Source organism: Dendroctonus ponderosae, unplaced genomic scaffold (genome assembly GCF_020466585.1).
Source record: "Dendroctonus ponderosae isolate FM_Combo_2020 unplaced genomic scaffold, Dpon_F_20191213v2 Dpon_F_20191213_4, whole genome shotgun sequence".
Taxonomy (NCBI): domain Eukaryota; kingdom Metazoa; phylum Arthropoda; class Insecta; order Coleoptera; family Curculionidae; genus Dendroctonus; species Dendroctonus ponderosae.
In genome coordinates this window covers 16,096,842-16,109,529 of record NW_026018611.1, presented here as the reverse complement: position 1 = coordinate 16,109,529, position 12,688 = coordinate 16,096,842, and the positions used below count along the sequence as shown (strand labels likewise).

Sequence of the window (12,688 nt, the reverse complement as noted above, 5' to 3'; positions counted from 1 at the left end):
TAGCTTTGCAAAACAATGACATAAATTCCTGCATTTATGTGCGTGCTCTCATTACATGAGTTCTACCTTAGGACTGTAGGTTTTGTTAGACAGAAACTTAATACATATGTATAATAATAACTTCTGCACAAAATGACCCTAGACAGTTAAGTTAACCATAGTTTGATGATCAGGATTTTTTTCTGTTGTCAAAAGTTAAAGCAGAAAAAAGTTAAAAGTTTCGTAGAGATGTAGACGTTCTTCCATTCTCTCATTCTCTTCAATCTTCGTAATCGTAATCGTATATTCAATTCAATCCTCCAATGTAACGTAATTCAATCCTCCAGTAAGTTTATATGAGTAGCATCAACAAGAAAATATCAAGAACGGGGTAGCCATCAAGTTATTTAGTGTTATACTTGCTTACTTTGTAATAAGCGACAAGTAGACGTCATTAAAATAACAGCGTTGAAATTTTAAATTAAAAAGTTCATAAGAATTTAAAGCGGTAATTACAAAAAAAAAATGAAACATTCATCATGACAACACCGTTAATGAGGGAAATACGGAATAGTAACATTATAGTAATGGAATGCCTACAAGGCGTAGTCGTAAGACTGGTAGCGCCCAGGCGAACGTGTCCTTGGATTAACTCTACAGTTTGTAAAAATATGCATCGGTACCTACTTTTATCCCTACCACCTATTTTTCATTGATAAATCGCCGATCGATAGAATTCAATGTTGGTCCCAAACAAATCGGAATTAATGAATGACTAGCTTGGTCTATTTATTAATGTCTTTGGTACAAAGTACCAAAGCACCATAATGTTCAATCAATTGTAAAACTTTTAACGGTCTCAGAAAATGTTCAGCGAAGATTCCATTTTCCGTAAATAAGTAGAAAATAGTCGTTTACTATCCACACGTCGTATATGATAACGATAAGCTGAGTGTGTAGAATGCCTAAATGTTGCATTAATACTCATAGTTACTTACAAATACCATCATCATTAACACGCTTAGCTGTGAATGGGTTAGCGCTGGTAAGAAGCGGTAAAACCACACTTGCCCGACAACTATTTGGTGGTTGGACAGGCACTATACTCTTTTTGCGCTTTCTCATAGGTACTAAAATGAACGGCGGTTAACACAACAAGCAAAACCATAAGTTACGTTTTTCGTTCATTTACAGCAACATTTTTTCTTGTAAGAATTGTGACTGTAAACCTGATCAGCAAAAGTTTACAACTGATGGAAAAGCAAAAAGCAAACAAATAAATAAAAGGCAGATTAAGCAAAACTTGTCTTTTCGAATGTCTGTGCATTATACTTACCAGGGGGACTTGGTGATGCTAAAACACTCTCAACGCCACCGGAAACCACTGCAACTTGTGATGTTTGAACACCGTTTTCAGAAAATGCACCAACTCGAGGTGATGGGTGCAAGGGAGTCATGTCTTTACATGCCATACAGGGAACTGCAATTTGATAGTCGGTTTATGATTTTCTGTATTACTACAGAAAAAGGCAAATATACATCAGCAGAAAATAGATGATTACGTTGTATATATGTGCTTCAATTTCATTTTCGCTTCGAATGTTTGCCTTCTTCTCTATAATACAGGATCTAACTACAACCCGCGGAAAAAAATTCTACCACAAATTCCTAAGGGAAAAATATTTACCTCAACTTACTTTAGTACAAATGTGAATGATTTCGGAGACGCCGAGTGATAAAAGTTAAACTTTTTGTTAGCTTTTCATAAATGCATTTAATAACTGGTACAGGGTTTTCCCGTATATTTTAGCACTCCAATATAGGTTATTTAAAAACTTATCAAAAAGTTGAAGTTTTCTAATTTTACCTGCATTACTTCGGCTGTCCATTTCAAATTGGTAAACTGTCTAAATTTGACATTTTTGGAATTATTTTTCCCTATCGGGCCAAAACTATTGGTAATACAGGAAAAATGTTCATTTCAACAATTTTTAATAACTTATTAAGTCCTGCAGAAGAGTGCTAAAATATGAGAGAAAACCCCTTGCATCCTGCTGCGACTTTCATAGAAAAATCTTTAGAGAAATATGCCTTCATTATCATTATAAAATGTAGAGGTTTGCTACAGTAAGTACACACCGTTAAAATAAATATCATTACGGTACGCGAGACGAAATTTGAAGTTGCGCACGAGGCAAAGCCGACGGCGTCATGCACGCAGTGGCGGGCCTTCGACATTCGTCTCGCGTACAATATATAATTTTTCATGATTCTCGGGGCAAACTAGCCGGGAGAAGCCTAAGCCTTTAAAATGTTGTCAAACAGTCTTATGTCAGTCTGTCTGTCTGTCAGTTGACAGTCAGTGACAAAGCCAAGCTGTCAGCGTGCGTGGCGAAAGTTATTACTTTCCACACGGGATGAACAAAATTTTTAATGGGTAAAAGTGATGCTTTCGCAAACAATCTCCACCAAATTCATTCATTTTCGGAGTGAGGTAAGCTGGGTTAGATCGTCATATTTTAACCTCAGAAATTTGACTTAGCATTTTTCTTCGCATGTAGAGACACCCTGTATATCTTAATTATTCGCCTCTAGCCACATTAGGTACACATGACAAGTGGAGATGTTTTGAAATGTGCAACGGTGCTTTCTGTTCTCAAGTACCCTTAAGTATAATGTGGTTAATGCATAAAGTGTCAATAATCAAGCAGCAAGCAAGCTAAATACAAAAAGTTTGCCAGTCTATTTTTAACAATTAGACCAAGGTTTCCCAAACCTTTTCTATAATGGAACACTTTGCAAACCCAGAAATGTTAACGGAGCACTTGGTTTATTTTTAAGTTGATTTCTACTGAACTTTATTTTAACACCCAAAAAACAGTTTACGTAATGGGCATGTGAAGCAAAAGATAATTATATCCTAATCTATACAGGGTGATTCAAAATTGGCGTCATTCCTCTGGAGCTGTTGTCTCGACGTGCTTTGAGAGTACAGGAAAAATAGAAAAAAATGTAGTTATTAAAAAGTGAGATATTTGCAAAAAACTATATCAGAAGGATGGCAACAGTGTTTTTCAAGGTAATCTGCATAATTAACATTATGAAAAAACCTGTTGCTATTAAAAATTTCGGTAACCTTGAAAAAATACAGAGTGACAATAAGATAGATAAGGATAAAAGGTAAATTCAACAAGATTCGTTAAATGTGGAACGTACTTTTTCGAAATGTCAACATTGTTATCATAACCACGAATTTATGTGTACACTACACAAATAAATAAACGCTTCAATCTTTAACTCCAAACAAGTTAGTCCCTATGGAATCACCTTATTATCTTCCACCACTCTTCTCGAGTAGCTTCTCCTATTCAGTTAATTAACTCCTGCTCAATTTGAATCGCTGTTCCGTAATCCATTGGCTTAATGTGTCCTTGTGCTATGCGTATCTTCTATACGTGGTAAGAATATAGCTCTTCCTCGGTATTTATTTGGTGCCTGGGAAAGTGTCAGTTATTGTGCTCTGAGTACCCCTGGAAAGCTCTGCTGCAATTATCTCCAATTATTGTTCCGCTGGGTCTGGAATCCGAAGATCTTTTGTCGGCCACTTCCTGTCGGCCACTTCCTGTCGGCCCGTTGTTAGCGTGAGCTCCAACAGTTTCTGCTATGTTACTGTCACATTTTCCCATCACTAAGCGCATATCCGCAAATCCGTGAAAGGAGCTTCAAAGTAAGTCACAGTTTGACAAATTATTGTTATTATTGACAAAGGCTATCCACCTGTCACTATATGTTGATGAGAAAAAACATCTTTGCCGCTTCGACTTTACATCAAAGAATTGTAGAAGAGAACTTTTTTAATCTAAAATTGTTTCGTAGTTTAAAGTAAAGATTGTAATTTTTCTTTTCGAATGCGTAAGTATTCCAATATGCTACCTATTAAACATGGGAAAATTTCAAAATAATGCTTAATAACAAAGTTGAAATTCGATTTTCAACTGTTTATATCTTCTAGAAATTTTCGAAAAAAAATGTTTCAATATTTTTCTCGTACTGTCCAAGTGAGCCCCTATCGCCTAGTAAAAGGAATGACGCCCTGTATATCGGTTTATAACGTTCTACGACGTCTTCCGATTTCCATTTCCCATCTGTCTCAGTCGTTCCATAGATCGTCTTCAAGCTGTCTGTCTCTAGGTTCCCTGTCGATACCTTCTCACCAGCTCTTTATTGGCTTCCGGGTCGGGATTCGGTGTTCTTGCATTCTTTGTATGTATATGTCCGTACCATATTAGTTGTTTGTTGTTTATGTCATCTGTTATAGAATGTGTCATTCCCATCATTTCGTTTTTTCAATTTTCAGCAATAATTGCAATTCTCCTACAATCCCATGTCGTAAGGGTGCAAGGAAAGACGTCCATATTGGAGTTCCATATCATATGCATAACTCATGCTCAAAACATAAAGCTGGAGAAAATGACTCGTATATTTGTGTCGCTGCCTCCCCTACAATTTCATTTTCGTTTCAGTGATCAGATCCGATCGTTCAGGGTAAACATCGTTGTCCTTTTTCGTGTCATTTGTCGGCGTCTTTGTTCCTTCCTATTCCGAGGCTAGTGACAGAGAGTTAGCCCGACGCCTCAACCCCAACCTGGAGAACCAGGCGCTTTCATTTCGGAGTCTTCATCTCCTAGGTGCGCTGCTGCAACAGCAGCTATAGGGCCTAAAGATAATTGCAATGCATAAACCTTTCCAAATTTTCGCGGATCACCAGTTCAGGTTCAGCGGAACACAGTTTGGGAAACCCTGATTAGACAAATGACAAAGATGTGTGTGTGAATACCGTTCTGCTAACCTAAGTAACGTTTACATTAAAAAGATGAATACAATCGAATTGAAGGTAATCAAACAAGCAAACGAAAAGCAGCAACCCATAACCTACCCAAATTTCTATGCGGTGCGTTGGGTCTCAAAATAACACCTGCGTGTAGAAGTCTCGCGTGTTCATCAGTAATATCGGCCTCTTCATTGCCCGATGCCTCACCGTCCGTAAAGCAGGACTCCTATTGATCGAAAATGATTGTGATTGAGGTGATGGAGTGAGATGATGTTAGTAACAGTGCGTTGTACATACTACTACATGATAAAATATATGATTTGTTGTTCTTGAAGCTTAAGCCAGAAATATTTTAGGAATAAACGCGACAGCTATAACTTCCTTAACTAAAAAAAATATTTGAATCGCAACGCACTTCAAAGAACGTACAACTATACAGAAAATGAAACAATATTGGTTAGTGCACAAGTGATTTCTTTGCTAAACATTAGCGACATTAGGCACATTAGATTTAGCAATAGGTTCAATAGCTTACTGTCAATATTACTCTCATATATCGTGCCTGAATCGGATCTAGAATTTACCTAAATAAAAACACACCGCTTTATTCAAGAACCAAAAATGTTTGTTTTAATGTATAGCCAGCATATTTTAAAAGGCATTCTTACCTCCTGAATGTCTGGAACCGCTATAGTAACGTTCATGGTTTTAAATCTGGTAATTTTAACTGGGTTTTGGCTCATTAAAGGAGTGTAAAGGGTGTTTTTCCATTGTCTGCTCAAAACTATAACACCCTGAAAATATACACATTTTACTATTAACTTAGGATTGAATAAAGCGTATAATTATATACTTGTCTCAGGGTAAATAGAGGGGGAATTTCCGTTTCCCTCAAGTTAGACTCGATGTATAGCGGATCACATTCCAAGTAAAACTTTCGCAAAATTCGGCACAACTGAAGACTGGGATCATCATGCAGAGTTTGAGCCAGGGGTGTTAATTTTCCATAGCGACTCTAAAAGTCGCCATTTGAAAAAAAATGTTAAAAACCTTCAAATTACATTTAACAACCCTACCTTTGGCAATGTATGTATATGTTGTCCTTCCATGGCTTCAGCCATAAGACAAGCTACAGTTGCTGTTGACCGACGATACATTGTTCGAACCATATGAACCACACGTATAGCTAACCGATTACTGGGATTCATCCAAGCATTAATTGCCGGTGAAGCCGTACTCAGTAAATTCCAATCCAAGCTAAAATAAGAAAAATTTATTATACCTAAGTTGCTTTGAATTTGAGAAACGAGCATTTCTGCAAGTAAATGTATTACACAAACAATTTAAAAAATAATAAAAAATTAAGTTTATGATGAATTACAATTTTTCAAGTTTATTTTTTAAGAAACACCGCAAGTGTGGAGGGTTAACAGGTCAAGTTAACACCCTACCTGTAAACCTGAAAAAAAAAGTACAACTCACAGAACCACAACCCAGCCTAGGACCAAAATAAACTCAGAGTGACCACTTGGAACATTATGTCCAGGACTTCAAAGGATCAGGAGATCATAGAAGAACTAAAAGACAATAACATAGAATTAAGTGCCATCAGCGAAACGAAGAACAAAGGAAAGACAAAAAAATGCTAAATTGGCAAGTATATACTGATATACAGTGGAGTACCACGAGAGCAGAGAGCACACTCAGGAGTGGGGATACTGATACACCAAAAGGACAAACAACAAATAGAGAGTGAAGTCTACATCAACGACAGAATACTACATGCAACAATAAGTAGTAGTCATAGGAAAACGCACTTCATAAGTGTCTATGCACTAGACATAAGTAAGCAGAGAGAGGAGATAGAGAGAGATTTTATTAAGAACTGCAAGCAGTAGTGGACAAAATAGGAGCGCGAGATAAAATCGTTATTATGGGTGACCTAAATGCAAAATAAGATAATTTTCCACTGGATAATAATACGGCATAATACTGAAATGGGATGGGATCCACTGAAAATATTCTGCGCTAACAACAACATAAAAATTAATAACTTTTTTTTCGAACATAACATGAAATACAAATTCACATATACAAGAGGACAACCATATACAACCAATATAGTCAACAGTCGGAATAGGACTATATTATCACAAACAGAGAGGTCGTACCACAAACAATATTGAACGTAAGAACTCTAAATTCTGGACTCTTCATTCTGGAAGCGATCATAAGATGGTACGTTGCAAAATGAGACTGAACATACCCAAATCCACAAAACCTAAACCGTAAATAATTAACTAATGTCGAATAATTAGAAGATGACAGCACAAAAGATCTGTACTAAGATCGACTAAACCAGAAAATACTGCAAAGACCAGTGAATACCGAAGAGAGACAATGGAAAACAATAAAAAATAACATTAGTTGCGGCCATAAAAGCAATAGGAAAGTGACAAGTAAAGATCAATACAATTAACAGAACACCATGTTTCACACTGGAAGTGAAAGAACTAGCTAAACGAAAGAACATGTATCAATTATACGCGAGATCAAACACTTGAAAATTGGAATTATGGAAAAATATCGAAGAGTACGAAACGGGGATAACGAAATTTGGATATCAGACACTTAGATGATGTTTATTGTTTTCATTCAAACAATGGTATACCACAGAAGTAAAAGCACTAGCAAAATAAAAACGGATTGCCTACTTCAGAATTGCATAGAATTGCCTGCATTCAGAAGCAATAGAACACCTGAAGAACGCAACCACTACAATCAAACATGAAACAGAGTCAACACAGAAAGAAGAAATATCAAACGAAGCTACTGGGAGCAATTCACCACAGAAATGGGACACGACTTATATGGCGCGCAAAGGAAAATCTGGGAAATGCTAAGAAAAAGAAAACTCGTCATTACAGAATACGCGCAAACACAACAAATAGACGAAGCAAAGTGGAAAGATTACTTAAAAATTATATGCCAGCGAAGAACAAGAAAGGCTCGAAACAGAAACCGCGGAAAATCCGGAACCGGTGGAAATATCAATCAAAGGCACTACAAAAATTGCGAGTAAGTTTAAAAATAGAAAGGCACCTGGCTTAGATCACATACCAAACGAACTATTAAAAGAGGGCAGACCACGACTAATGGCGAAACTTACAAAACTCTTCAATAAAATTTTAACAACTAGAACAATCCCAAACGAATGGAAGAAAAGTATCATTATTCCCATATTCAAAAAAGGTGATAAGAAATCTCCTGAAAACTACAGAGGCATAACACGACTAGCCTCAACTATAAAACTGTTCACAAACATTTTGGAATCACTCATCACCGAACGTTTAGTTATGTCATAATAACAACAAGGTTTCAGAAAAAATAGATCGACGCTGAACACTATCTTTATAATCAGGCAAATTGTGGAAAAAGCCATTGAGTACGGAAAACCCGCATTTATGTGCTTTATCGATCTCAACAAGGCTTTTGATCGAGTAAAACTGTTCGATGTTATCAATATTTTAAGGGGAAAATACATACCTGAAGCTATTATAGGAACTATCAAACGTCAACACTTCGAGTCACATCTTAATGAACACAAAAACTGACAGAGGAAATTCCAACGCCATAGGGAATTAGACAGGGAGATTCTCTGAGCCCTCAGCTGTTTAACATCATAATAAATGAGATAATTAGTCACGTCAAGAACTCGGGCAGAGGGTACAGACTTACAACTGGCGAAATAAAAATAATTTGCTATGCCGACGACGCTGTGATCATAGCTGAAAGCTATGGCCTACAACATGCAAATATCCACTACCAAAACAAAAACACTCGTAATCGCTAAAGAGCCCGTCAGATGTAAACTCGCACTCGATAATAATTTAGTAGAGCAGGTAATGGAGTTTAACTCCTGGGAGTGCAAATAACCTCCAGGCAAAACAGAGACAATGAGGTATGGGTCCAATCAAACTAGCAGGATAGCATTTGCTCTACGAGACATAGTATGGAACAACAAACACATGGGGAAACTAAACTAATATCTATAAAACTTGCGTACGCCCGTACTGACATACGCTACAGAAACCCAAGCAGACACCAGTCGAACCAAAAATATCCTGCGAACAACTGAAATGAAAATACTGAGGAATATAGCAGGATACACCCTAAGATACAGGAAAACAAACACTGACATAAGAAACGATTGCGAGATAGAGGACATAGTCAGATGGGTACGGAAGCGTCGTAGAGCCTAAAATGACCAAGTCACTAGAATGAATATGGACAGGGTTGCAAAAATAGCTCGAGACGGGTTTCCACAGACACGCCGACCACTGGACCGACCTCCCAAAAGATGGAAAGGCTCCTGAATATGAGCAGGAAGAAGAAGATTCAAAAAATTCCTACAAAACCAGACAAGTAAATGTTGACATTAAACGAAAACATGTGGCCGTTTAATGTCAAACGTTTAAATATTGGTCAATATGATATGATAAAAATGTGTTTTTAGTTAATTTCTTCGTGAAGATAATATTTTCCTATTTAAAAAATACTTTCTTTTTGCGTAGCGAATGAATCATTTTACAAAACTTGACTAGAATTACTAATAATAACATACCGAGTGTAATCGATTTTCCTCGTAATAGGCGCTCGAGGTGGAGCTGCAAAATTGAACCAAACGATTTTCAGCTCAATTATACATGAAGATACGTTGCCATTGTCCTTAAAATTATCTTTCTCCAATTCTTGATGATTGTCTTCTTCGCTGCATTTCTTCTCAGTTTTCGGAGTACTTGAATCTTTGTTCGTTGATGTGCGAGTAGATGATTGTACAGTATTTTTCGGTGTGTTTGCTGCTGACTCTAAAAATATTTTTTGAATCAGTGTCACTAAAACTTACAATACTGATACGCCGAGAAAAGTTTGGGTCAATTGGCAAAAATCAAAAAGTTATTAAACTGAAGTTAAAATCGCAAGAAATAGGACTAGGAGAATGAATACCGAACTGAGAGTGGCATATTGGAACATTAGATCGTGAAAAAATAGTCCAGTCGGATAAGATGTTTTCCGGGCCCTAAATAGCAGGTAAACGATTATTGGAAGTTGTTTGGAAGGATGTGAGAATATTCTGACAAGTTTGAGCGCGATTTCCGGCTCTAGAACATTGTTAAAATAATTAAAGAAGTGCAAAAAACGTTTTTTACGCATAACTTTTGAACCATTCATGCTGACAAAAAAACTTCCTTTTTTCTTTTTTTTTTTAATTTTCGAGTATTTTTAAATTTTCAATAATAAATTTAGTTTTGCTTCAAAAAAATCGTACTATAACTTTTCTTTAAAGGTTGTTGAGCACTTTCTAAGTATACATTTAAGCCTAAAATATTCATAACATTGTTATTTCCTAATTTTTATTTAAAAAAAAATTTTTCTTTATATTTTCTATAATAATATAATATACATATATGTATACATATAGTCCTGAAACTTGGACTTTATTTCGCCAATGTATTTTTCATCGACTAAAGTCACAACTACGCTAAACCTGGCTGAGGACATTAAAGAACTCAAACAACATCTCTAACCAACTCAAAACCTGTCCGAAGGGTTATATCAATAATAAAACTTATAAAGTTCATCAAAAATACTTACCTAAATTTTCTTTAGATTTGACAGATTCTACGCTCGGTACATCGATCGATCCACTGATTGTGGTGTCAGTCTGTTCAAACTTCGACTTTTTCACTACCTTCAAGGAAACGCCTTCCAATCCACATTCAAACATGATAAAACCCAACTTATCATCAGTGGTCAGTTCGTCTATTTGTGGTATCTTCAAGTTGAAAAATATACACAAAATGGTAATGTTTTTGTAACAATAAATGGTTCAAAAAATGGTTCTTTGATAAGTTGCAGGCAGGTCAGAGATAATATATTTTTTTAAATACCGGCATCCTTACGTTGGTGTCTTTTGCAACTGGTTGAAGATAATATTCCAAGCCTCTGTACATAGATTTAACTTTGGCAGGAATAAATAAAACTTTCGACTTGTATGTGGGAATTGCAGTGATAATTGCATCATCCAAGATAGAAGACTCGTTTCGCAATCTTCGCAACTGCGAATGAACTTTGCTCACATTTAAACAAATTACCTAAAAAATAGACATTAGCTAAATTACATTAGACGGAAACGTACTGACCAGCTGCGACTGTTGATTTTCGCAACTTTCAATAAAAACAGGTTCACCCTGAATCACATCAGAATTAGTGTTAGTTTGAAGTCCTAAAAATTTTGCAATATTTGCTCCTTTGTTTTTGGTTCTCACCACTGAAGGCCTTAAAAATCGTTCTAAAATTTCTTTCTCCTAAAACTCAAAGATGAAGAATTGCATACAAATATCTGGCGTAGAACCCACCTGATGATCATAATGGAATTTAACGCTAATATTGTCAAAACAAACAGAAAATAATGATACGCAAGTCAAATCTTTAATGTTATCCAGTGCAGAAAAAGATATAATTTCCTCAACAATAGATACTTGAAGAAGAGTCACGTTCACCTAAAATTAGATGTAATTAGCGGTTTAACTAATCACTTGACGATTGTACGTTAATACTTTAGGCAAAAAAATTGCAGCTTGCAGTTGGTTTTTAATAGTCTCCGCATATACAGCTGTTGTTTCTCCGCTTCCTGATCCCGGTTGGCACAACTTTGAAATGTTTTCCGTTGTTTTTAAAACATTAGCAGATTGTACCTTCAAATAAAAATTTATAATTAGCAAATATAAATATATCTATACAGGGTGATTCACAACTTTATGGACACAAAGCAGGGGAATAAACAATTATATCGTTAAATTTAGAAAAAATAAGGATTTTAAAAGGCCCACAGCCAACTATGATTACCAATTTAAAAAAAAAACTTTATTTTTTATCTCGTAAATCAAGTTGACTATGACAACGAGTGCTAGTTTATTGGTTTCAACTCAAAAAGTTGTACTAAGGGCAGTTCTAAATTTTTTCTAAGTTAAGCAGTTTACGTAATATGTGATAATTAAAAAAGTGTTGATTTCTTTTATTTTCATGATATTTCAGGAACCGAGTCGTGTCAATCGAATTCTGTCCAATTTTGCCCATTTAATGGATTCTCTATCTTTAAAAATGTAGAAGTTACCCATACAAAGATTCAGAAAATAGCCCCCCTGTATATATAAAAAAATAATCAGATTTTTTTTGCTCATTCACTAATAACACCATTAAAAAGTAAGTAGAATGTAAAAATGCTATACCTGGCCAACACAGGATGTATGCAGATGGTTCATTACAGTCAAAGGATGCAAGTTGGCGACTGTAGGCGTAAGGACATCCACAAATCGCAGTAAACTTTCCAAAAGCAGTGGACTGACCATTATGTCCAGATCGCCCTTAAGCTTCACTATTACTACAGTGCGAGAACCTCCGTCAGTTTGTCCACTAAGCAACTCCTCTTCTTGAAATGAACCTGAAAATAAAATTGACCTAATAAAAACTTAACTTATAATGATATATATATCATCTATAGAATTATTAACATTAACGGTACCATCCGAACAAGAAATCATGTAAGATAAGACAAACTTTGAGATTGGCCCACCTCAGGCACCCCCCGAACCGGTTTCGAGCCTATTGGCTCTCATCAGCTGGGTTTAGTCTGAAATTAGCGACCGCGAAACCTGCACTTGATTCACCCAATGCAAACACAAACAGAGGGACCTATTCGGCATCGCCATCTGTCTCATGAGAGCTAATAGGCTCGAAACCGATCCTGGGGGTGCCTGAGGTTGGTGGACCTCGAAATTTGTCGTGTCTTACATGATTTCTTGTTCGGATGGTACC

The 12,688-nt window shown here is 36.2% G+C and overlaps 1 protein-coding gene across 7 annotated transcripts in view; it reads right to left on the bottom strand.

Moving 5' to 3' along the window:
* LOC109541264 (transmembrane protein KIAA1109) overlaps window positions 1–12,688 on the bottom strand; it is a 107,531-nt gene that overhangs the window by 54,444 nt on the left and 40,399 nt on the right. For 3 of the 7 annotated variants that reach the window (XM_048665610.1, XM_048665611.1, XM_019910072.2), the window contains exons 22-34: window positions 12,103–12,314; window positions 11,431–11,568; window positions 11,230–11,373; window positions 11,014–11,178; window positions 10,762–10,965; window positions 10,466–10,646; window positions 9,435–9,678; window positions 5,887–6,067; window positions 5,664–5,825; window positions 5,479–5,604; window positions 4,916–5,036; window positions 1,316–1,459; window positions 978–1,109 (exon numbers count right to left, since the gene is read on the bottom strand). In XM_048665610.1, coding sequence (XP_048521567.1) covers window positions 978–1,109; window positions 1,316–1,459; window positions 4,916–5,036; window positions 5,479–5,604; window positions 5,664–5,825; window positions 5,887–6,067; window positions 9,435–9,678; window positions 10,466–10,646; window positions 10,762–10,965; window positions 11,014–11,178; window positions 11,230–11,373; window positions 11,431–11,568; window positions 12,103–12,314 — 2,154 coding nt within the window. Of the gene's footprint in view, window positions 1–977; window positions 1,110–1,315; window positions 1,460–4,915; window positions 5,037–5,345; window positions 5,395–5,478; window positions 5,605–5,663; window positions 5,826–5,886; window positions 6,068–9,434; window positions 9,679–10,465; window positions 10,647–10,761; window positions 10,966–11,013; window positions 11,179–11,229; window positions 11,374–11,430; window positions 11,569–12,102; window positions 12,315–12,688 lie in introns of all 7 variants that reach the window. The other 4 variants (XM_019910074.2, XM_048665612.1, XM_048665613.1 and 1 more) reach the window with 3 other exon arrangements.